At 39.2% G+C, this 25,078-nt stretch overlaps 1 protein-coding gene across 1 annotated transcript in view; it reads left to right on the forward strand.

The window, feature by feature from the left end:
• Positions 1 to 25,078, forward strand: part of GPC6 (glypican 6) — a 1,127,407-nt gene that overhangs the window by 278,353 nt on the left and 823,976 nt on the right. The window contains exon 2 of the mRNA XM_008156480.3: positions 5,789 to 5,947. Within this exon, the coding sequence (XP_008154702.2) occupies positions 5,789 to 5,947 (159 nt within the window). The remainder of the gene's footprint in view (positions 1 to 5,788; positions 5,948 to 25,078) is intronic.

Here is a 25,078-nt window from a genome sequence, read left to right on the forward strand (position 1 = left end):
TGCCCATTAATTCTCCCCTCTCTATCTTCCTCCAATCCAATTTTAATGTACCTCTGGGGTGTAGTACATGACACCAGGCAGGCTTTGGTCACTTTTCACTCTGTTTACAGACTCTATTAAACCTTTAACAAGCAAGTGCAGAGATATGGGGTGAAGAGGCTGGGAAAACTCAAAGGATAACAATAATTTATTATCTTTCGCCATGACCTGGGTGCAAAATATTTTCCTATTCCTAAGCACTCTTCCTTTTATGGATGTAGAATGATCAATTGCATTACTAGATTTATCAGTTAGCTTTATGATATAGATTGTGATGTTTTACATTGGATTTTCATTGATTCTTAAAAATATTTTAATAAGTTGAGTGGCCCATTTGTGGCATACTTTAAATCATGGAATCACATTGTTCTTAAGATTTGGTATTGTTCCTGTGACATTTAACCACAAATGTTTTGGGCTGTTTCTTATGTAGAAGAAGAAAAATTGTAGCAATTCAAATTTTCTTTTGAGATCTTTCTGTTCTTTACTTTAAACAAGTACTGGGGAAAATTCTATGCATTGTGTGTATGCATGTGTGTATATGTGTGTGTATATCTGCACATACAAATTACTGATAATAATTTTTAAGGCATTGCTTTTATTAAGTGTCTCAAAATGTTACTTGTATGAATTAAATAAGATATATTCATTTATGACAAGGAGAACCCCTTCTATTTAAAAATGATCTGGTTTTACAAGTTTAATAATTTTTATTAGAGCTAGATTAGATGTGAGAAAAAGGATAGGTAACTTTTTTCACTCCAGTTGCCTTATGATCTCCTTGTCTTCTGCTCACTCCCTATCCCACATAATCCTCATGCCTTATTAATTCTGACCACACCTTCTTCTCTGCCTATCTCCACCCCCTAACTATCAGCTTCTTTGAAATAACAAAAAAGGCAAGGACATTTAAAGACTAGAAGAGCTGTGGAGGTGCGATCTCTACCATCTAGAGAAGCATGTTTGAAATCCTGTTCATGCAACTGTTGGAACACAGTTAAACATTTAACTTATTGGTCCTTTCAAAGGAATTATTTTTGCAAAATGCAGAGCAAACATTTTCTAACTGAAAGAATTAGTATTCAATGTATTTATTAAGAAATTGACAACGGCAAAGGATGACACTGATATAGAGTTATTAGAGTGATAAGATACACTGAAGTAGAACATTCAATGAATTTCTTAAAACTTATGTGAGAGTTTGAACATTTCTAACTATGGTAGTAAGCAGCATGACCAGAGAAGAGCAGCCCTCACAGATATGAAAGGGTTATTCCTAACACAGCTTCACACTGAAACATCTGGAATTACTGCTACTTTAGAGGGTTTGGGAATTTGAACTTAAAGAAATGAACTGGAACATAACATTTAAAAAATGCTGCTTTCCTCCGATCTGCCACTCTAGATTAGCCTGCAGAGGAACTTTATGAAACTAAAAACAATCCAGGACTATTAATGACAATTTAAATTATCTTGGCTATCAGAAACTCTAGGTAAAAGTTAACTCATTCTAGAATATTTTACTTCCCTAATCCTGTTACCTTAGATTATTTGCCCCAGTAAACTTTCTAGGTACCAGGTGAACAAATTGAATGGTTATTTAAGACAATGTATGAAGAGATGAGGAGATTCAAGCTTGGTACCCGACACAGCCAATCAACTGTGAGAAATTTAATAGTCCAAGGATGAGAGAACTCTGGCAAGGACCATACACTCTGAAGCGGACTAAGTCTGAAATATATTGCATTCTAATCAAGTGGAATTTGGAGGTTCAGAAATTGATGTGCTCTTTTTTGAGATCTTGCCATCTTCTTTTCACTTTTTAGATTTTGGTTTCCTACCTACTTTCTAGGAAGTGCAAGGGTAGGAACTTTCCTCTACACTCGAAAGCTCTATGAGAGCCAAGAGTTTGGCTGGCTGTAGTCTATGACATGTGACTCATGATGGACACTTCAGTGCTGCTAGTTTGTTTGGAATGTATATCCCAAGGTCCTCACATGTCACTGCCAAGGGCAGTCTCTGCTGTAGCAGACCCACAGAGGCTGGCTTCTTGGTTAATGAGGCCCTCCTGTCCCCTGCTCTTTCCCACCATGCCACTCACGAAGCCTATTCCTGGCAGCTTTCAGACCAAGGGCCAGCCTTGGAGGGAGTGTGGCGTGGCAGAATCACATTTCTGCTGTCACCTCAGCATCTTGGAGTGAAAATGAACATCTGGCATGCATATTACACTTTGATTGGTTGAACAGACAACTAGACAACTGGACACTTAGCATATTAGGCTTGTATTATATAGGATAGGTGAAAAATAAAGGAAGGCTCAGCGTAAAATCAGCCACACGTTTCATGTGTCTTAATCTTGTGTGCTAGGGAACATTGATGAACGTTGCAGGAAATATCTTCTCTTTCTGTAGCAGGATTCTTCAACATTCAAGTGATCTACCCATCCATTCACTTTCTGTCTCCAAGCTTGTCCATGTCTGTCTCTCTGTCTCCCTAATTTTCTCTCTGCCAGGGACTCATATAGAGGAGGATAAAGAAAATGACTTGGGGACACTTTCAGTTCTATAAAAAGGCTAAAACTGCTTTGAATTAGTAAGGCAACATTTTACATATACCTCCATTACCCTACACACACACACACACACACACACACACACACACACACACAAATGAAATAATTTTGGGTTAAAGCTGTCTCATTAAGAAGTAAGTATCTTTAGGTTTTTATTCATCAAAACATAAAATACCGATTTTCTTTGGTTGATTAGAGATTATGTCTCCAACCTAATTGTATGACTGTTGATCCATAGGGTATCTTCCACAAATATCCAAAATATATCTTGGGTCATAAAATACTTATATTCTTTTGGTCAGTTTTTTTAAAAAACAACAACAAAATGCCTTGCCTATTTTGTTGTAAACTCAATTGTAATGATGCAGAAGTGGAATGCAGCCTGATTCTAAATCTTGAGAAATGGACATTTCATTTGTACATACAGAGTGGGAAATGGAACAGGGGGAAATAAGAAATAGTATAGGGGGATTTACAAAAACAGTTTATAAGCAGGTCAGAAAAGGGAACACACTGCAAAGTGGTTAATACTAAATATCCATTCAGTCTGAATAGAGTTTTGTCTTTATTGGTTAAATTTCCTATTTATAAAAAGAAAATTAGTGAGCCCTGGCCGGTGTTGCTCAGTTGGTTGGGTGTTGTCCTGTGCACCAAAAGGTTGCAGGTCAGATTCACAGTCAGGGCATATACCAGGTATGGAACCTGATACCTGGGTTTCAGGCTCAGTTCCCAGTAGGGGGCATGCAGGAGGCAGCCAATCCATGTTCTGCTCTCACATAAAAATGTTTCTCTTTCTCCCACTCTCCGTTCCTCTCTCTGTAAAGAAAATTAGTGATTGTGAACCATCTGCTTTTGATAACTTATTCCATTCTCAGTATCTTAAACTTTAGAACTATGCTTCTCAATGGAGTGTATCAGAGTATCTGAATCATTTGGGGACATTGTTTCAAAATTTATGTTGTCTTATCTGTCCCCATTTTGGTAAACCAGCACTGTCAAATCAGAACCTATCAGGAACACATTTGCAGGTTAACCATCTGGGTTATCTCTCACTGCAGCAAGCGAGAATACACCATGGAGGACCATGGGTTTCTCAAAGGAGTCTATTACAGGATTTGGATTGTGGCTGAGTGATCTGGGGAAGGTTCAAAGAAGCAGGGCTTCAAACTACATTGGGTGCTGTCAGAAGGAGACTACATTGGGTGCAGAGCCAGTTCTATAATAAGGCATGTCAGTAAATCTGATCAACAAGGAGGGAGACTCGTGTGAAGATCAATCTGTAAATGGTAAAGACCTACCAGACATTCATTTTGCCGCAAAATGGAGGCATTTTTAGATGGCACGATGACCTTGTTTTTGTCTGTGCTTAGACACAATTTTGAAGTGGCCTTGTTTTGTTGCATTTTATTATGGCCTTAGAGTCTGAGGTTGGTGTTCTGTGAGTCGTTTTAGATATTGTGGACTGTGGTGACCTAGCCGTGAGTGCGAGGCTGGCTTCTGAATGCCAAGGACAGTTTGCTTTTCTTTCTTAATATCTACCCTTTGCTCTCCTCTCTCCCACAACTGTAGTGGCTACTTCATTTTAGTGGCATATTTCCAAGTTTTTATTACAAAATAGTGTAAATGTACAGAGAAACTAAAAATAATAATATAATAATCATCATGTATCCATGAAACAACTTAAGAAATAAAAGATTATATATACAAGTATTTGAATATGTCTCTCAAATCTTAATTCCTCCTGGGAGGGAACTGTTATCTTGAATTTGATGTTCAACATTCTCAATCAAGTACAAGTATTTTCATTCCCATTTAAAACATATACACATGATATTTTTTTGGTCTCCTCTTCCAGGAATTCTGTGAGATCTAACATTAATACACACTGAGATAATTTTTAATTCTGGGGTTGCTTTAAGTAGGTACTGAAACCTCGAATTACATGAGGAATCATGAGGCCCCCTGTACAGCACACAGGGTCACAGGGCATAATATTATATAATTATTGATAAACATTAGAAATGAATTTTAATGATCCCATCAAGTATATGCGGTTTTCAATGTGTTGGTTTTACTTAGCAAGATGCTGGGTGGATTTTTCTTCTTCCTTCCACAGCTTCTGCTGAACATTTTTGACACTAAAGGAGCCGCACCAATTGGAAACTCACATTTTCATTTGATGAAGCCAAGGTTTGGCTCCTACTTGCAAATAACATAACATCAAAACAAGTGGCCTGGTATACCCAGCGATAAATCTGTTGAATCGAATACAAGACTTTCATTACCTTTTACTTCACATTTCTGTATACTATAACCGTTAATTAAACCCATCAGTGCCTTCCTCCTTGTAGGCGAACATTTTCTCTCTGACAAGAAATGTCAACTGAGAGAATGTGTGGCACCTGGGACCTGCCATTAAAAACACACTCACTTTCACCCAACGAAAAGCTGATGCATTCTGACAGATGTACAGGCAGACAGACAACTCTGGGCCCATTCCCATCTTTTCTCGACCTAGCTGCCTGAGACTACGGTGATGGGACTGATTGCCTTTGCCTTACTTGAGGTTTCCAAAGAATCACCCTTATAACTCTCTTGCATCTCATGTCATTGGATGTTACTTGGTACATTTCAAATAAAAGCAGAAAATCGCCGTGGTCTTCTGAGGTCGTTACATGACAGGGACAGGAACTAAATACCGGGCTGCTTTAACAGGAATACCATCAACTGAGTGGATGATCCACAGCACGCAGTCATCTCTCCCAGTTCTGGAGGCTGGGAACTCCAAGGTCACGACACTGCAGATTCAGTGTCTGGTGACTGGTTCACAAATGCCATCTTTTTGCTGAAAGAAGGGATGGATTAATTAGTTATTTGGGGTCCCTTTTTCCTAAGGCACTAATTCCATTCATTGACCTAACCACTGGGGTTTTACACATATGAATTATGGGTGGTGGTGGGGGGGGGACACAGATATTCACACCATAGCATCTGGGTCACCAAAAGTCCCATAGCATCTGGGTCACCAAAAGTCCACAATGTTTGCAACGTTAAGTACGCGCAGGCGCAGATCAAGTTCATGGGGATGGCTGGAGGGGTCGAGGGGACAGACACCCTGGAGTTGAGGGCAATGTGAGTCCTTATTGTGTCATACTGACATTTAGCTTGTCTTTGCAGGGGAGCACTTAAGAATCTGTCCTCAAGAATATACCTGCTGCACCACAGAAATGGAGGACAAGCTAAGCCAGCAGAGCAAACTGGAGTTTGAAAACCTCGTGGAAGAGACGAGTCACTTCGTGCGCACCACGTTCGTGTCCAGGCACAAGAAGTTCGACGGTAGGTGAAACAGCCCCACTCTCACTTTGTTCTACCTGTGCTTTTGCTTTCCTATGAGAAACGCCATGGTCTTATGGGAAAAACAGTTTTTTTTTTTTGTGTTGTGTGTGTGTGTGTGTGTGTGTGTGTGTGTGTGTTTTAAGTAGGAGCTTTTCTTTCCCTCTTAAATATTTATAACTTTTTTTAAAGCATGTGCCTTCTTGACAATTTAGATAGTAGTATCTTGGAAAAACCCGGTTTAAAGAGCTGTTTTGCACTTGCAGTTTGCCTGTGAGATTTCTGAAAGACGTAAGCTCAAGTTTTATTATTAGAAGTGATTCTAATTCAGGTTTTGTAGTGCGTCTTCAGTTTTCATCGGGGCATTTTTCCTTAAAAGAATTGAATGCCATTTAAAATGATGTGAAATACAACACTTTGAAAGAGACAGGCATGTTTGAAGTGCCAATGACATGGTGTCCTTTATTTTAGAGTGCCTCCTCCCGATAACATGGCCAGGTTTCCCTTTTCAGTCGCAGTGCTTTCTGCATAAGGTTTAAGTCCCCTATTGATTTCCTGATTATATGCAATTGACTTCACTTCTAAATTCTATTTGTTAAATAAACCGTTGGTATTAGAAAGTGCAAAGTGTGAAAGCAATTATAACTGGAATTCCAGCATTGAATTTTCTCACCCGAGCCTCAGAGAAATATTTTAAAGCGGTCTGATTTTTATAAACTGAATTAATAAGGATAAAGTTAATATTCTTAAGTGGTGTGTCGTCTTAGGGCCCTAAGAAATGAATGTACCTTACTCTATGACTCATTGTAAAGCAGACTTGCAAATCGTGGCGAACCTTCCTTGTGCCCTGAGTCGTATTAAGTTGCCTAAGGCAACAGAACTGCCATTCATGTTCTTCCCGCTCTCCAGTCCATGCACAACAGAGCCAGTGTAGAAGAGGCCTGCCAAAGCTTTGCTTTTTCCTTTTTTGTTTCCCTCTGTAGTAGGTAAAGCGTTCTGCTTCATTGCTGCTTTAAATGAGTATAACAACACCAATTTCTTTCAAATCAGCCTTCCAAGTTCTAAAAGGCAGGTCCACCCGGCAGTGGTTTCAGGATTCAAGACAATGTGAAATTTTCCACCTACGCGAAGGGGACTTGTGTTTCCTGCAAGTATTTTTCAGCATCTTCACATTCGTCTGCTGCCTCTCACTCTGTGTTTGACTTTATTATGTAGATGTCTATGAAAATAATTCCGAGTTTCGAAGCGTTACTGCGAATGTTGTTTGTTCCCTTGAATGCACCCAGGGAGTACTTGGGAGTTACCCTTGATTGACAGATTACCAATCCAGTGACATTCAGGAGCCCCGGCAGGGGCTCTGTGTTTGAGGAACTATAATGTATCAGTTCAGGTGGAGGCCACTTGAGACACTCTATCTTTTGTGACAGAAAGCAGGTGGGAGGGACCTGCTGCTGCTGATTTCTACCGGAGTCTTTGGAAAACAACTCTAGTGCTTTTATAAAACTCTGCTCTAAAATTAGGTTGCAATAGTTATAGGCAGTATTCACAGGACATAATATATATCTCTTTTAATAAAAATAGTAGATGTAAGGTAGCTTATGGAGAGTTTTTTGTTTTTGTTTTTGCTTTTGTTATTGTTGTTGAGTAAAGGTATTCAACAAGGCCAAGCGAGATACGTCTTGTAGTCTCATATCAATGACAATGTCTTTGAATTTATAATTTTTAATCCCACATCTCATTCATTTTATTAAGGAAATCTCCTTCCCTCCCTTTTCCCTTCCTCCTTTCTCCCTTCTTGCCACCGTCCCTCCCTCTCTCCCTTTTTACAGGTGTGTTTTATATTATGTTAATGTATTTAGGGGTATTAAGTCAATCTGTTTGACAGGACATTGACTTTTGATTAAGATTAGATCTGACATAGAGGGTGATGAATTATTTAGTAGCAGTGCATTTCATTGCAGTTACATTCCGCTGAAATGGGAGAGAAGTTAAGATTTTTCCCAAGAAAGCTTTCAGCTAGACTTTTTAAAAAAAAATCTGAATGTGTTCTGGTGAGCACAGCTTCTGTAGAGCTCAGTCTTTAAAAAAAATTATAGAAACATGTCAATTAAAAAGTCACCATTATCATGTTTGCCTTTTCTTTTGTCAACTTCATGAAGCTCAGTCAGGCTTACCTTCTTATCCCTAGAAAGTGATGCCCTAAGTCACCTTTCAGGAACTTCAAGTGTGTAGCTTTCCATTTTTCCCTTGGCTGTTTTTTCCCCCTTCACACTTCCCCATGGTGTTTATTGATGAGTATCAGTTGGTAAGCACAGAACTACCTAGGGTCAGTTCTAGAATGTTACCTCCCCAGTCTTATCTTCCACGATAAAACCAATGGTGCTCTGAAGGGCTTTGGATTTTATTTTCCTAAAAGGTGACTTTGCAGGATCACCCTGTAGGAATAAGAAGATAGTCATATAAGTCATTTCTGTTCTGTGAGTCATTGTGAATTTCTGCTGGGGTCTCCTGATCCAAAGTGTGCCTTTCACATTTCTGCCTCTGGTCCCACTTTAATCTAGAGATCTTGATTTGTCATCTGCATTTTGCATGTTTTTATTGGCTAGATGTTTTCTTTTATTTTAAATAACATGAATGATGACTATACTACAGGAAGAGGTGACCCCTTTCCTCCCTATTTTCATTAAGTACAATAACATTTTAAATTATATCTGGTACATGTGATTCAGTCCAAACTATATGGAGAGGCCAGATTCAATCACTGTTAAAATTAGTCTATAGTTGTTGCTTTCCTTGTTATTCTGGGAATGTTTTGATTCCATTAACTTTTATTATTTGACAGAGGTGACTTTAAAATTTTGAAATTCAAAATATTTAACATAACATCGCATTCTATTTGTTGTCATATTCTTTCCCAGTTCCTATTAACATCTTGAGTAATATTTATAAGATAACACTGTACACATTTATAAATATTCATTGGGTGGTTGGAACCTAAACCTGAATTAATATGCATTTTTCTCTACATTCCCAAATGGCCAACTTTTGCTCCATATATCCATTAGCCTAAAAGATGTAGCTGAGAAGCAATAAATTGAAAACAAGGTTGTATATGAAGACAACGAATTGAAAAAGTATATATTCTCAATTGCTGAAATTTTCATTCTTTTGCAAGGAATTTGCTTATCACTCTGTAGCATTTTTTCTTTTTAAATATAGAATTGAAATGTTATGATAAATGTATATAAAATAAGTGTTTATATATTCTTGACACTGGTGCTTTTCCTTATACCATACCATTTTGTATCTTTTTTTCCTTTATCTGGCCAAATCTCCACCTCTGGTTTGCATTACATATCCCTGCAGGCCCCTCACCATGTTGGCCAGGGTCTGACTGCTGCAAAGGGTCCCTCAGAATTATAGAGATACTTTCAATGTGCTTGAGAGGCAAGCCCAGATTCTCTGTTACACCCAGTGGGGATGAGTCCTCAGCCCGGTTCAAGTGGCAGGTGGTCATAACATTTCTCCTGTACTTCTTACCTTTCTCACTCTGCCATACACCCAGCCAGAAGTACACAAAACAAATAAATCTTATAAGTTTACAGAAAAAAGGAAGGGACATCTTTGTGCCCTCCCTCAGTTGCCTAGCTTTTTTTGTTTTGTGACTGTCTGACCTGTCCAATTGGCATTTGTGTCTAAATCCCAATGGTGGTCATGCGTGTCAGTGGCTGATTTGTTAGGATTCTAGGAAAATGGAGAACAAGTGAACACTCTGATAGTAGTAATTGTAATAATGGACAACACCTGGCCTGTACCTTGCCCTTTCTAGATGTTCGCCTATTTATCAGGGTGACCAGCACTCTCAAGACACACAGCCAGTCAGTGACTGAGTCAGCCTCCCTTCTGGACTGAGCACTCCTGAGTCCTTGCCCTAAACACTTCTCCTGTCCTCCTTTGAGTGCTTTTCAGTCCCTGAATGTGTGGAGATTTTATGATAAGCAGCATTTATTCCTCTGTCTCCCTCTGCCTGCCCTGCCCCCAAGTAATTGTGGGGAAGAAGTGGAAATGCCTTTCAGAGAAAAGTGGGAGATTTTTTTTTAATTTAAAAAAATATAATCACCCACCTAAATATAGTCCAGCCTCCAAGGAACCTGGAGTTTAGAGAGGGTAAATGCCTTGCCAAGTTTCCACCAAAATGATGAAACCAAGAGTGTAACCTAATACTCTTGACTTACATCAGTCTTATAAACAGTGATGTGATAGGAAGTCACTATTTGGTTGAAATTCTCACTAAGCTTTTATTTGGTTTGTGTGGACACTGGCTAAAATTTCCGATATTTCTTTAACCAGACAATAGTGATGTTGGTGGGTAAAGAAGCTAGCCACATTTTTTGGTGAAGGCAGAATGGTATTCAATTGGAAGTTGTCCTAAATTAAAAGGAAATGAGTGTTGTGTGGAAAAATTTTATTGAATCAATAAAAGCATATTGTTTATTCCCCTTAGGCACCAAAGCCTAGTAGCCTCTATCTTGAGGTAGGCATCTGCTTTCTATTCTTTAGGAATGTGTATGGAATATGGATAATTCAGGGACAGGAAAATTTAGTTGACAGGGCATTTTATTTTGTTTATTTTTTCCTCAGGTTTATTTGAGCTGAAATTTATTTGCATTTGAAACTCAATATGAGGAGTTTTTTGTTTGTTTGTTTAGTGTGTTCTTCTTGGTCTTATTATTTTTCTCTCCTTCTTGGTTTTTATTTATGTATATTAATGATATACATTTGTCCAGAGATTTTGGCAGCAAGTACATTTTTAAAAGCAAAATAAAAAAAAAGTTCAGCAGTAATTTCCATCTTTCTGAAGAACTTATTCTACAGTAGCACCCTCAGAATTCTCATTTTACTGAATGCGGAAATAATTTATACACAGCACCATAATATTTTTACACTGCAAACCTGCTGTATTTTCTTTTAAAATATCATTTTTCATCTATATACTGTAGAGACAGCAATAATATAATGATGGCTTTAAAGTATGGTCTACTTTTCTCAGAGAATACACTTATTTGAAAACCAAGAAAACCTAAGTAGTTTTCCATATGGGGATAGAATCTTCTATATTTCCTGTCATATGAATGGTGTGTGTGTGTGTGTGTGTGTGTGTGTGTGTGTGTGTGTGTGTATGTGTGTGTGTGTGTGTGTAATTTGAATTTGGAAACATTTACTCATAACCTACCATATAGAAGGCACTTAACCAAGTCTGTAATAGATTTTAAAATGACTAATAATGTCAAAAATACAGTCACAATCTGTCACAATGCTTACCTTATTGGGGAGACCTAAGCTTAAAACTAACACAGAAGGCAATTGACTATCTCAGAAAATGGAAACAGAAAAGAGGGAGTCAAGTATTTTATTTAGAGGTGCTAGAGATTTTGAAGAGGTGCGGACAGAGTCCTTAAGGAATAACTTAAGATCATGATAGTTAAAGAAGTGTCAGGAGGAGACAAAGGGTACCAGGGATTTTGTATGCATGTTCACAAAGTCAATGGCACTTGTAAACTTATTTACTATTGACTTTTTCCAAACAATATTACTTTATTGACATTTAGCATTTATCTATTTCATAAACATTCTTTAGACACTTTCTTGGCTTTGTGTCAATCGGACATTGTTTTGTAACAAACAACCACAAAATTTCAGGGAATAAAAAAGAAGCATTTATTTTTTGTTAATGTGTCTTTGGATTGGCCAGAGTTTGGCTGCTTTGGGCTATGTTCATGGAGGCTCGGTTCTCGAGTATAGATTTGATCTGTTCTGCTCCCGAGGCCTCCTATTCTTTTGGAAGTGGTACTGTATTGTGGGCATGATTCGTGGTGCAGTTTGGAGACTTAGTTACATGTTGGAGGCATGATGCTTCTTAAAGCCTAAACTAGAATTGGCACACTGTCTTTTCAAGTTCTATTGGCCAGAATAAATGTCATGATCATTACCAACATCAGTGGGACAGAGGAGTATATGACTCCCATCAAGGTCGAGGTGGGGGGAGAAGTGAATGTTTCTGTATGTTAATCTACCATTGGCCTCAGCTGACAGCCTCTCGCTATTTCCCAAGCAATGTTTAAGTTCCATATTTGCTTTTTTTTTTTTTGCAGGGTTGGTGGTGGTGGGGGGGGGCTAGATTCTCTAGGAACTCAAGAGCAATAAGTATTTCTTGGAAATGAAACCCCTGTTCAACTACTACCTCCCATATTCTAGCACACTGACAAATACACACATAAACACACACATACAACTTCCATGATGTGATTCAAGAACAAGATGTAATATTTCCATTTTATGCTATTATTCCCCTTCATCATTGTGCAGAATAACAAGTTAACTGTAATTCATAAGGGTTAGAATGTTAAGCATTATAGCAAGCAATTAGCTGAATGCCACGTGTAAGTTTGCTAGGCCACCACCTCAACAACATGCATTTCATCTGAAGGACACTCTTCTGCAGATCAGAATGTGCTGACTTGGGTTTCAGAAATTGAGAAACAGTCTCGCTGGCACTGAAAGTAATCTGCCAGTTCTCCCAAAGGATAGTCCTTTGAAAAGTAAGAATCAGCTAACCAGGGATTTGGCTTTGGCAGAACTAGTGAACAGATTTATACATCACAAATGCCTTGCATTTGCACAATCTTGGAATATATGATCCATGGTTGGGTGTTCTTTAAATGCATTGCACACCAACTCACACCTTTGTACAAGGGAGTTTGTTCTCTCTCTCTCTCTCTCTCTCTCTCTCTCTCTCTCTCTCTGTGTGTGTGTCATTCCCTCCCTCCCCCCCCTCTCTCTTTCTCTCCATAGATCTTTCAAAAATCAAAGATGCCCATGCCTGATCAGCAGCTTCATGTCCTCAGTGATAGACTGCTATCTTACCACACACCTCAAAGTAACTTAAAACACATTATGTTCCCTTGAGGTTGTAATGGTATCATCTTATTATCACCAGTGTCCTTGCATGGTGGCTTTGCTGAGCAGCTGTTTCACAGACAAGCCGATTTCTTTTAAGTATTGCTCTATCAGACACTGAAACCAGCCTTACCAGAAGGTTTCTTGGTCATGAATGTTAATGAGCAGACAAGTATCTGTTCCCTGACAGTGGCTCACCAATCCTTTGAGTAAGTATGGGTAAATTGCAGGAAACTTTTATTTCAGTTAATTTGATCTGCCACCGAATAGAGAAAACAGATTTTCTTATTTTAATGAAAATTAAGAAACATATTTAATGGTGGTTTAAATTAGAGATCAGTGGGAACATTTTTGTCTTCAGACCTGAGAACACAGTAGCTCAGTGTAGACTGGTTTGATTGCATAGGGTGTGTCAAGGTAGTGAGACCCGTTACCTCCAGTTAGGTGTGATATGTAGTGGGAAGCAGCATAAGTCACTCACTCTTTAAGTGGGGATTTTGTGTCAAGAGATTCTTGATCTTCCTTCTTGATACAAAATTGGAATAAAATCCTGTGCATCCTCCTCCACTGAGACAATATAAGATTTCCCTTTCCTAACAAACAAACAAAAAAACACAACATGGTAAAAGCATAAGAAACCCATTTGCATGCTTCCTCAAGATTTAAAAGAAAGTAATTCTGGGGAAACTTTATCTCAATGGCATTCTTTGTGCTGAGGGAGTCCCTGTGGTGGGCAGATTGAAGGAGCAAGATGGGCAGAAAGGTGATCATGCTCAAAGCTTGGTGATAGTTTCAATGGGGTTTATTATTATAGTCTCATTTGTATATGGTTTTTAAATTTTGTAATAAAAAGTTTTGAAAAACAGAGAACTGACTTGAGCATATACAGGATCGGAGATTTTCATACAGTTAATTCATTCTAGACAGAGAGCAATGTCCATAGGCTAAACCACGCTTACGTTTTGTGTATCCAACGATAGTAAATCACATAACATTTCAAGTTGCAAAGATGAACACAACTTATAAGGAATTTAACTAAGATCAAGGCTGCTTAGTGTCTGCTTCTGTTCAAATTTTTATTATTGTTTTGCTGGAAATGACATCTCTGATTTAGTAATATGGACAGGACTGTTGAGGTCAGGCTTCATATATAGATCTCCCTGTTGTGGTTCAAAATGTTCAACACTTATTTAGAAACTACATGGATACCAAGTCAGACTATTCAAACACAAATGTTGGCGAGATTCAGAAGAAAATGTGGAATGTATATTATAAATGCATTATCAATAACACTTCTTCATCGCTCCATAGTCGCCCAGTGATTTTTGGTTGAATGACAACATGGAAATGAGCTCTTGGAATTTCACATTGTGGCAAATCCAAAGGAAGAGACAGATTGCCTGAGCAATTAATTCCATATGCTTCCAAGCATTCCATTAGACTGGAGGGAGAACCCTGACCCCATTTGTGGAGGTAGGGTCAGTGATCAGCTAATAAGCTTGCATGGTTCACAGAACTCAGAGAAAATTTTAAAAATCACTCATTACAAATTTCAGAATTTTACATTTATTGTGCTTTAAAGTTTTGTTGTATTCATTAAATGGACAAATATTATTCTTGTGATGACTATATATAGCAGTACATGATCTTCATACTGTTTCCTCCCTACCTGCTGGTATGATTGAATCCAAACAACTGCAAAAATGAAAAGCAAACTTTGAAGTAAGATAACAGGAAATTGGCAGCTCAGGCCTTTCCATTTTGGAAAGAGTTGTGCTTTGCTACATATTTTTTATTTTTTACATTTTCCTTGCATATTTTTCTTCGTTTAGAAGAATAGTGCTCTGGTCATTATAGGTTATAGTTCTCTCAGCCCTCTGAATTAACTCAGATCAAGGCTATCTCCTTCTCCTCAATACTTCCGTAGTTGACACCTTATCATTTTCACTTATTTAGTGTTCTTTTAATAGCATTCTTAATAGATAAAAAGCATGATCTATTGCATCCTCTCTGTTGAAGTCTAAGCTCATTAACTATTGGGATTAGGCCTCCTATTTCTATTTTGTCTTCCTACAGCTCACTTAATAGAGAGCATATTTAATTCCGCTGCAGTGCTGTCTGACTATGGCACCAACTTGCACAGATCCAAGGGCACAGACCAGTCAGATGGATTACTTAAGGTCCGGTAATAAATACAACAGGAGAAAATAGGAAGCTTTGAGTTCTAGTTATCTATTAACTCTTAGGGTCTATAAACCTGGAAGTCATATTAGATTTCAGCAGCATTTGCTCCAGTGGATTTAATGGAACTGAATTTAAATTCTCAGAACAAAGATGGTCTTCATTGAGAGTGCAAGTAGAAGCCCTTACTTCAAAAACCAGAATGAGTGTGTTCTCTATATCAAACACACACACACACACACACACACACACACACACACAATGGCACAAGTGTGTGTGCACATGAATAAAGAGTTGTTAAAATGCACAGGAGTCACTTAGAAAAGCAGTTAGCACACACCTTCCTGGGTTCAGATACTGTAAATTTTGATTCTTTGTTCTTGATGGAACCCCACAATCTTCATTTAGCTTATGCATTTGACATTTCTGAAGCAGGTTGTCTTCTCGGCTGCACTCTGGGATATACCTGAGTATCACTGGTTAAGTGGAGCTGACAGGTCAGTAATCAGGATATGGAGTTGAGGCACAGAAAGATAACAGATTTAAAAATCATTCTTCTATCATATTAAGATCAGTTTGTGGTCTGCTAATATAAAGGTCCCCATTGTGTATGCTAGATTTCAAGCACCTATTGATCATGAAACAATGCCTTTTATACATTAAGCAAGTCTCTCTCTTTTCCTTCTGATTTTGACAGTGAACTATACTCAAGAGCCATAACTCGTTTGATCTTTGGCAGATGAAAACTATACTTTATTTGAATGTTTCATATTTGTGAACTACAAAGTTATTTTCTTTTTTCTTGTTTTATTTTCAAGCGTATAGGACTTAATAGATATTTATTTTTTATTATCTAGAAAATTCATTTTAATTTCTTCTCATTTTTGGCTTGAATGATAAATAACATTTTAAAATAGTATTTGTAATAACATTTAAAATAACAAATAACATTTTAATAACATAACATTTTTTCTGACTCTAAAGTAGCAAATGCTTATTGTAGAAAACTTGAATAATTTGACTTAAAGTTTTAAAGCATTTAAAGTTACTTTAAATTTTTGCCTCATTGGGGGGGGGGAAACCCTAATCTCTGAGGACAATGAGTAAAAATGTAGTAACCAGTGTATGCTTTTGTATGAAAATATTCACATAAATTCTGAAAAATAATTTACAACCCTTAAGTTTAATAGTTTATAAATATGAAATGAATATATATATATATATATAAAAGCCAAGCGACCAGAAAGACTGGTTGCTATGACCGTGTACTGCTGCCAGCCAACCAGTCCGATAGGGGGTGGGGCCAGCCGGCCAACCTCCCGCATCCTCTTCCCCTGGCCTGGCTAGGCCCCGATTGACCCTGATTGGGGTGGGCTGGCTGGATCCCACCCATGCAGAAATTCATGCACCGGACCTCTAATAAAATATAAAGTGGAATCAAGTCCCTGTAGAGTTAGAGTATTTCCTATTTTCTGGGCCTAATATTCCCCAGACTTTAAAACGTTTTATTAGTACAACTTTGATGGCTGTTACCATAACTGAGTTGAAAATTCATCATTGGAAATTCCAGAGCTTCTGCAGCTCTATTAAGAAGTTTGCATTATGTAAAGATATGCATGTTAACTTAGTGCACATTTATACAGTGTTAATGAAATAGCTATTGATTTTTCATAGTTGCTTTTCATCAACCTTAAATTCTCACTTAACATGTGTACTTTTTAAAACATACATTTTTTTATTGATTTCAGAGAGGAAAGGAGAAGGAGGGAGAGATGGAAACATCAATGATGAGAAAGAATCATTGATTGGCTGCCTCCTGCACTCCCCCTACTGGGGATCGAGCTCGCAACCCTGGCATGTGCCCTTGACTGGAATCGAACCCGGGGCCCTTCAGTCCGAAGACTGATGCTCTATCCACTGAGCCAAACCAGCTAGGGCTAAAATGTGTACTTTTTAAAGGCAGCTAACATCGCCATTGCTTCAAGTTATTAGCAATGTAGTGATAAACTGATCATGGTGTGCTCCTGGCTTCCTGCCAATGGTGACTGAGAGATGTGATGCTGGGTGGCTCGTGGTGTTTCTTTATCCTTGGGTTCACTAATAAACTCAGTGGTAAATATTCCACCAAGTTTATTTGTGCCAACTTCTTCAATAGGCCGAGGCATTAAGATTCCTTAGAATAAACATCACCTGGGCACTGCCTGCACACCTAAATGGATTTCTTGCCAATGAGTAATGCTGTTCCTTCACTACACAGTATACACAGAAAATGCCAGAACTCGATTTAGGGAGTGTGGCAATCTTTCAAGTTTGTTCATCAAGGGCCCTCCAGTTCTGCTCTGTTCCATTCCTCATCTGAAAACAACGACAACAAAACACAAATAAATCCATTTTAAGAGCCATCAGCTTTAGGCAAAGTTGAGGAATAGGTTTTTTTTAAAAAAATTCAACGATATATTTTCCTTCCTTGTGAGGATTTTGCTCAATTGCATAGCATTTCGATTTGTGTGGGAGCTTAATCAAAGCTACCTTGATGACAAAGTAGAAGGGTCAGTTGTATTTCTTCTTGCTAATGTAAAACTCTAAGTATGGCTTTGTTCTCTGCCCTCATTGTCCATTAGCTTCATTTTAAAACCTCTTTATTATGTATTTGAACAGCAATAAGAAATGCATCATTGTGGTCAAATATCTTAACCTTACATACAATGACTCTTTAAAATAACTGATACAATGAAAAAAAAAAAAAAGCACCAGTAACCTTTACAAAGGCAGGTTAAGCAATGATGGTTAATGATATTTTTTCATCACAAAAATTTTCTTGCCATCTAAACAAATATTAACAAGTGGAATAATCCATATTGCTAGGTAGCCAGCATTTCAAACTAAGTGAAGATCTTCCTTTTTACTAGGTGATAAGATACTAAATGGCAAGGCTATTACAGATGCTCCTGAACTGACTAAGCCATCATAAATTGAAAATATCCTAAGTAAAAAATGCATTTAATACACCTAACCTATTGACCATCATAGCTTGTTTAGCCTAGTCTACCTTAAATGTGCTCAGGACACTTACATTAGCCTACAGTTGGGCAAAACCATCTAACAATCTAATTACACTATAGAGTATTGGTTGTTTACCCTTGAGATCATGTGCTTGGCGGGGAGCTGGCTCACCAATGCTGCTAAGTATCATGGGAGTATAGTGCCACTTATTGCTAGGCAGGAAAAGATCAATACTCAAAGAAAGGATTCTACTGAGCGTGTATCGCTTTTACACCATTGTAAAATTGAAAAATCCTAAGTTGAACCATAGTAAGTGTGGGAACACCTGTAATTAATTTATTCCACTGGAATAAGAAGGTCAGAGAAAATAGACCATATTTCTAAAAGTCTTAAGGATAAAGAGAAATATGTATCTTTGAAAAATACTTTTTAACAAGACGAATACATATTTATATCCATAATTGCTCATTAGGTCATATGGAGTGACCATTGTTATATATATTTAAAGGAACTACTTCTTGTGTTGCAATATTGTTTTCTTTTCCACTTTCCCCAAGAAACAAAAATGGACAGCATCCTGACTCACACTTTTCTTTTACCTTAGCTAATTGAGCTGCTATTGGGAGACAGTGCCAAATGGACATGAGCTGAAAGGTTTTCTTTTTTTTTTTCTTTTTTGTATTTGTTTGCAAAACGAGCTAATGGAGTATCATTTGTAGACATCTAAGCCACGTTGGGTGCTCATTAGATAACTTAGAAAGACTCTCTGGTTTGCTCCCCCCTTCTCCCCAGCATTGTAAATAGTTGTGTGATTTCCATTACAATCTCCATTTACTTCCAGCTGGCAATGTTAGCAGCCATTCTACCAATAGAGAGCAAAGGTCAGAGCCTTCTGCCTGAACAGACATTAAAACACACACACACACACACACACACACACACACACACACACACACACACACACAGGAAACCATGTGCCTGTCTTGTGTAGGTATCTTTGAGCCACCCACAGTAGGCTTGGGGAGAGGATTTGGAAGGGTCAGATTGCAAGGGGACTTTCACCTTATTTACCTATGGAGCTCTGGTAGCTGTTGGTCCAGATGCTGCGACTGCTGTTGCTTTGTGGATTGGGATCCAGCAGCAGCTGTTCTTCGCTAGAGCGTGTTTCTGAAATTCCAAATTTAATAGTCTGAGACCCTAGTCATTGGAAGCTATGCTGAAAGTTAATTTGCTGAATCCAAGTTTATTTTCCTACCTCAGTTTGTGATAGAGCCTTTCCCCGCTGATGCACAATAAAATGAGGAAAGGACTTATTTACTGCCCTTCCCAGGCTGGAGAGGAAGAGAATGCAATGGGTACAGAGCCAGGCACAGGCTGCACAGCCTAGTGATTTGGCTTCTGTATTCAGGCTGTCAGACCTTCTAACCCAGGCCCTGCTGCTTTCTACCTCCATAGCTTTGGGCAACTGTTTGACAGAAATTCAGTTTCTCCATCTCAAATGGTTAGAATAATAAATTCTACCTCAAAGAGGGTTAAAATGAGATAATATACACACTATACTTATTATAATGCCTGGCATATAGTTAGCTTTTACTATTTTAACCACACCACCACCTCACTTTCATGAGGTCTTTCTGGTAAAGAAGTTCTTCATTTCCTTACTTCACTACTGTGCACAGAATTAATTTTCTTGCTCAATAAACATGAAAATTCTCATATATTTAAGTAATTATAGTTAATATGTATTAAGTAATACTTGGAGCCAGTCACAATTTTAATAACTTTTCATGTGTTCTCCAATTTAGCCTTAACAATCCTATGAAGTAAGTGATTTATTATTATTATTATTATTATTATTATTATTGTTATTATTCCTGTTCCTATTTTATATGTGAGAAAGTTCTTGCGTGGAGACTTAAGCAATTTGCCTGAGCTCACATAGCCAGTAAAATACAGAGCTAAGATTTAATCCAGCACAAACCCTTTACCAAGCTGTGCCTTCTCCCATAAGGAAAGCAAATCAAATTACCTTGAAATAAAATATTTGAGCTCTGTTTCTGAAGTGAACACTTCTGTGTTAATAATGGGAAGCTCAGGTGACTTTACCATAACGTTGTGGCTGTTTCCATTTCAAGAAGATTCTATCTAGTGAGTAGAAGGATTCATATTTTAAGTGGTAAACATTTTGCGAATAAGTCTATGCTTTGCCATCCTCGCTTGGACAAATTGGGGTACGATCCAATTAGCCTGGAACGTGATCCACCCACACCAAGGTGGACCTCTGATAGGTGCTATGAGTCAAACACAGTGGGAGGGGAGAGCAAAAGAGGATTCAGAAAGCATGCTCACCTACAATGACCCAGCCAGACAACCTACATCTCCGCAAAGGAGACAGGTGTCTGTGCAGACAGGAGAGCGCTGGCACTGGGGATTCAGGCACAAGTGTATGTAAAGCCACACGCAGACACAGCTGATGGTTGGGAAGAGCCAGACCTGGTGCAGGGACAGGATCCCTGGTAAAAGTCAGTGAGTCAGAACTCATGCTAAAACTTGGCATATGAGAAGCATTATGAAGATGGAATTTCAGACACAGAAACAAGAGAGAGCCCTGTTTACCAGTTAGAACTGTTGCCCAAGATTTGAACCCCAATAATAGCAGGTGTGGCATTTGAGTCTAGAAATTCTTGATTCCTTCCTTGCTGGTGTCAAGGAGGACTCCTGTATCTGCCAGTGGGAGACTGGGAACAAAAATGAAGCAGATCCTGCCAGCAACAAAGGCATGTTGTGTTTATTCTTATGAAATCATTTAAACCCCAATAGCATGGATATGGGGTTGCGAGTTACCAGAGCTCTATTCAATTGTATAAAATACTCTGTCTTTAATGCAAAATGTGTTACATGTTTCATACTGTAGCTCATAAATTAAATGGTAATTCGCGATACTATCACTATTTAAACTAAGGACAAAATAGTTAAAGTCAATGATAAAATACTTCTACATTCAATGAAATGTGCTTTTTTCTTTCTCTTCTGAAGAATACTTTTTATCTCTTAAGAAGTGAATGACTTTAACATTTTGGATGTTGTACTGTTTCTTTTTTATATGTGTTATATGAATTAGTTCCAGGAAAAGGCCAATTCAGAGTTTAAAGATTTGCATAACCTAACAAGGTATTAACTAGGAGATATGTCTTTGAAGTTGCTCATTCTCATACCCCTTCTTAATATCCTAAGTCTATTTCTTAACTTTATACTATTGCTTTTACTGTTTTCAAATTTTCCTCTTCAACCGGAAGTTGGACATCCCCTGAAGGGTCCTGGTTTGGAGAGGGTGCAGGCTGGGCTGAGGGGACACCCCTCCTCCCCCCATGCACGAATTTAGTGCACCGGTCCTCTAATATGTGCTATAACAGACAAGCAATGTTCTGGAAGCAAGAAGGATGGAGTTGGCTACCTTCATTTGTTGAGTGAAAGGAATTCTTAGCAAAGTTGATGGACTCTCTTGAATTTTAGCATAGGAATAGGAATTGACTGGATGAAGGGCAAGTTAATGGTTATTCCAAGTAGCAAAAAGGGGAGAAATTATGCAATAGTTCTAAATATATTTGACCCAATGACTTTTTGTGAGAAATAAAATATTCTACTTAGACTATTTTTCTATTGGAAAATAAAATGGAAAAACTTGAGAGATATATGTGTTAGATTTCCTTTAATTCTAAAAATTTTATTATTCTACATGTTTTCTGTTTTAACATACAAATTGGACTTCGGTTTTCACTTACAAATGGCTGATCTAATCTTTTCATCAAGAACATTTTAGCCTCCACCACGTCATTCCCCCAAGGTTTAATGACTGCAATTAAATTTTTCTTTAATATTGTTTTAGTATGATCCTATATCCTGACTGGGAAATTCTTGAGGAAGTGCTGCATCCAATGGCAGGACTCTCCTAGACTTCTTTTAGACTAGATGATTCAGTTCTTGCCAATGTATTCTTAGATGAACTTGATAGACTGATTAAATCCTACCCTATTTGTTGTCAGAAGAAAATTGCTACCTTGGGTTGGTCAAGAGGTGTTCTGTTTTAGAAGCTCAGAACTTAAGCTATTTAGAAATAATTAAAGTCACTCTATAGAAATGAGTGGTTCGGCCTGCTTAGAGGCTCACCATGTCAGATATGCTAAGGAAGACTCACTGTTCTTTTAGCAGTCAATACAGAAACAACCTTCAAACCACAGGCAGAGCTCATAAGGTCAACCCACAAGAAGCTAAGAACATCCAGTTAATGAAGAAACCAAGAAATAGTACAAATGCCTTGGTAGTGCTATTTATATATGGTGCTAAAGGCCAGGTGCACCAAACTGTGCACGGGTAGGGCCCCTAGGCCTGGCTGGCAATCAGGGCAGATCTATGGGGCGACTGTCAGGGCGATCGGGGATCCTCTACTGGCACCCGCCTTGGCCTGCCTGGCATTGCCTGCTCACCTTGCCCCCCGCCACTGCTGCTGGTCACCTCTCTCTGTGGGGTGACTGGCGGGGCAATCAGGGGGCCCTCACTGGCACCTGCCTTGGCTAGCCTGGTACCGCCCACTCTCTGGCCCTGCACCCTCACCCCCAGACCACCCTGCTGCTGCCAGTCACCTCTCTATGCCCCGCCCCCCACCACCTCCTGCTCACGGGCTGCCCCCCCCCCCCAGGTTACCTTCCTCTGGGGCCTGCAGGCTGGGGGCAGCTCCTTCATTGAGCGTGTACCCCCTAGTGGTCAGTGCACATCATAGCAACCGGTCATTCCACCTGTTGTTCTGCTTTTGTTATATAGGATATTTTAGCTCTTCAGCATTAGGACAGAGATTGAAAACTTTCTGTAAGTGAAAAGAACTTAAATAAGAAGGTGTCTCAGGATGCATCTTATAAACTCTGAAAGGATTCAGAGCTTTCTTCTAAGGATGTAGTGGTTATCTCCACTTACCATTGAATAGGCTACCCACATTTTTAATTCCACTTTTAGAAGTACTCATGATGCCTTTTTGTAATTATTTGATTAATATGAGTCTAGTTAACTAGGGAAAGATCATCTCTTTCTTTATAAGTGTTGAGTTTGGGTATGAGTTTGACCCAACAAAACCTTTTGTGCTTGATAGTGATTGTAGTTGAACTAGTAAACAGATCTCTCTCTCTCTCTTGGGTATGTTGAATTCAAGAGTAGTATATAGGGGAGTAGAAAAGAATGGAAAGACAGAATCCATGAAATTCTATGTTCTACACTAGAGGTGGGGAACCTTTTTTCTGCCAAGGGCCATTTGGATATTTATAACATCACTAGTGGCTCAGGACAAGGATTCGTGCACATTGAAAGGAAATTAATTAGAAGGAATATTTTAATATTACTATTCGCCCTTTCTCTATAAGAGAAGTTTCAACCAAATTCACGATTGACAATGACAGATCAAAACATATGCATGTGATTGGTGCCAGTGAGAGCTTTATATGTGTTGCACATGCATGAGTCAACTTAGACTTTTTTCCCAGCCCAGTGAAGCACCCCAACTTCTCTTTCAGGTAATTGTTAGAAACACAGCAGTAAATATCAACATGAAGCAGATTATTATTGTAGATCATGCAAGGAGAACAAAGGGTAAAATATTTAACTGCAGCAGTGTTTGACTATATTCTGTGCAGTAAGAAAACCTGAAGTCATTTTCAAGGTCCACCATTTCTTTCTTCTTTTCAGTTGGGTCAAGTTTCTGAACTTGCTAAATCTCTGTTTTCTGGTTAATGAAAAGAAAACAGGATTCCCCCCAGTCTCCTATCTTCCTACTCCAAAATTTCTGTGAGGATCAAATGAGATGAAGTACAGGAAAATGCTTCACAGACATTTGGTTAAAGTGTAAAATGTTTGCACCTGGCTATAAAGCAAGTAGTGTTCCTGGGCTGAAGAAATTCCAAGGAGGCTAGTTGCTAGGGAGAGGAAGCCAGGCGTTGCTACGTGACATCATTACCTGGCACCCATAGCCACTGTTTCCGGGCTGGGGGGTCTTAGCAGCGTTGGCTGTGATTTGGTGGGCTGTCGTTCTGAGGTGGTGGGGAGGGCCTGTGTCCCACTTGGGGGAAGTGGAGTGTTGCTTTGTTAGTGCCAGATCTGTGGTGCTGTTTCTTTTTTTTTTTTTAATTTCTTTATTGATTAAGGTGTCAAATATTTGTCCTCATCCCCCCATTCCCATCCCACCCCTCTCCCCACGCATGCCCCAATCCCCTGTTGAACTTAACCGTTGGATAGGCTTATATGCATGCATACATGTCCTTTGGTTGAACTCTCCCCCTCCCCCCCACCCTCCCCCTACCCTCCCCTATCCTCCCTCTGAGGCCCGATAGTCCGATCGATGCCTCCTTGCTTCTGGTTCTGTTCTTGTTCCTCAGGCTATGTTGTTCATCATTTCCTCTAGATGAACGAGATCATATGTCACTAGATATATACTAATAAGAACTGAATGTGAGACGAGCAATAATATTTATGCTGACAGGCAAATGAATCAATCTGTAGCGAGCTTCCCCCTGGACCAACAGTTCTTTTGAGACCCAATTTCGATGTCCAGTAGTTCCTTATGTGTACATGTCAGCACTGACCCCTCAGCTCTGGATGGTGGACAAATGGTGGTAATGGAGGTCCGACTCCCTCTGGTTTGGTCTCGGCCGAACCCAGGGGCATGGCGTCACCCGGACTAAGGGGCACGTGGCCTCACCCATACCCAAGGGGCGCGTGGTCTCACCCGGGCCTGGGACCCAGCCTCACCCGGATGGATCCAGGGGCGCACGGCCTCACCCGGACCCAGGATCTGGCTTCACCCGTACCCAGGGACGCTTGGCCTCTCCCAGACCCAGGGGCACGTGGCCTCACCCGGGCTTAGTTGCACAAGGCCTCACCTGGATCCAGGGACACATGGTCTCTCCCGGACCCAGGGACGCTTGGCCTCTCCCAGACCCAGGGCCACTTGGG

This window comes from Eptesicus fuscus, chromosome 8, assembly GCF_027574615.1.
Source record: "Eptesicus fuscus isolate TK198812 chromosome 8, DD_ASM_mEF_20220401, whole genome shotgun sequence".
Lineage (NCBI taxonomy): Eukaryota > Metazoa > Chordata > Mammalia > Chiroptera > Vespertilionidae > Eptesicus > Eptesicus fuscus.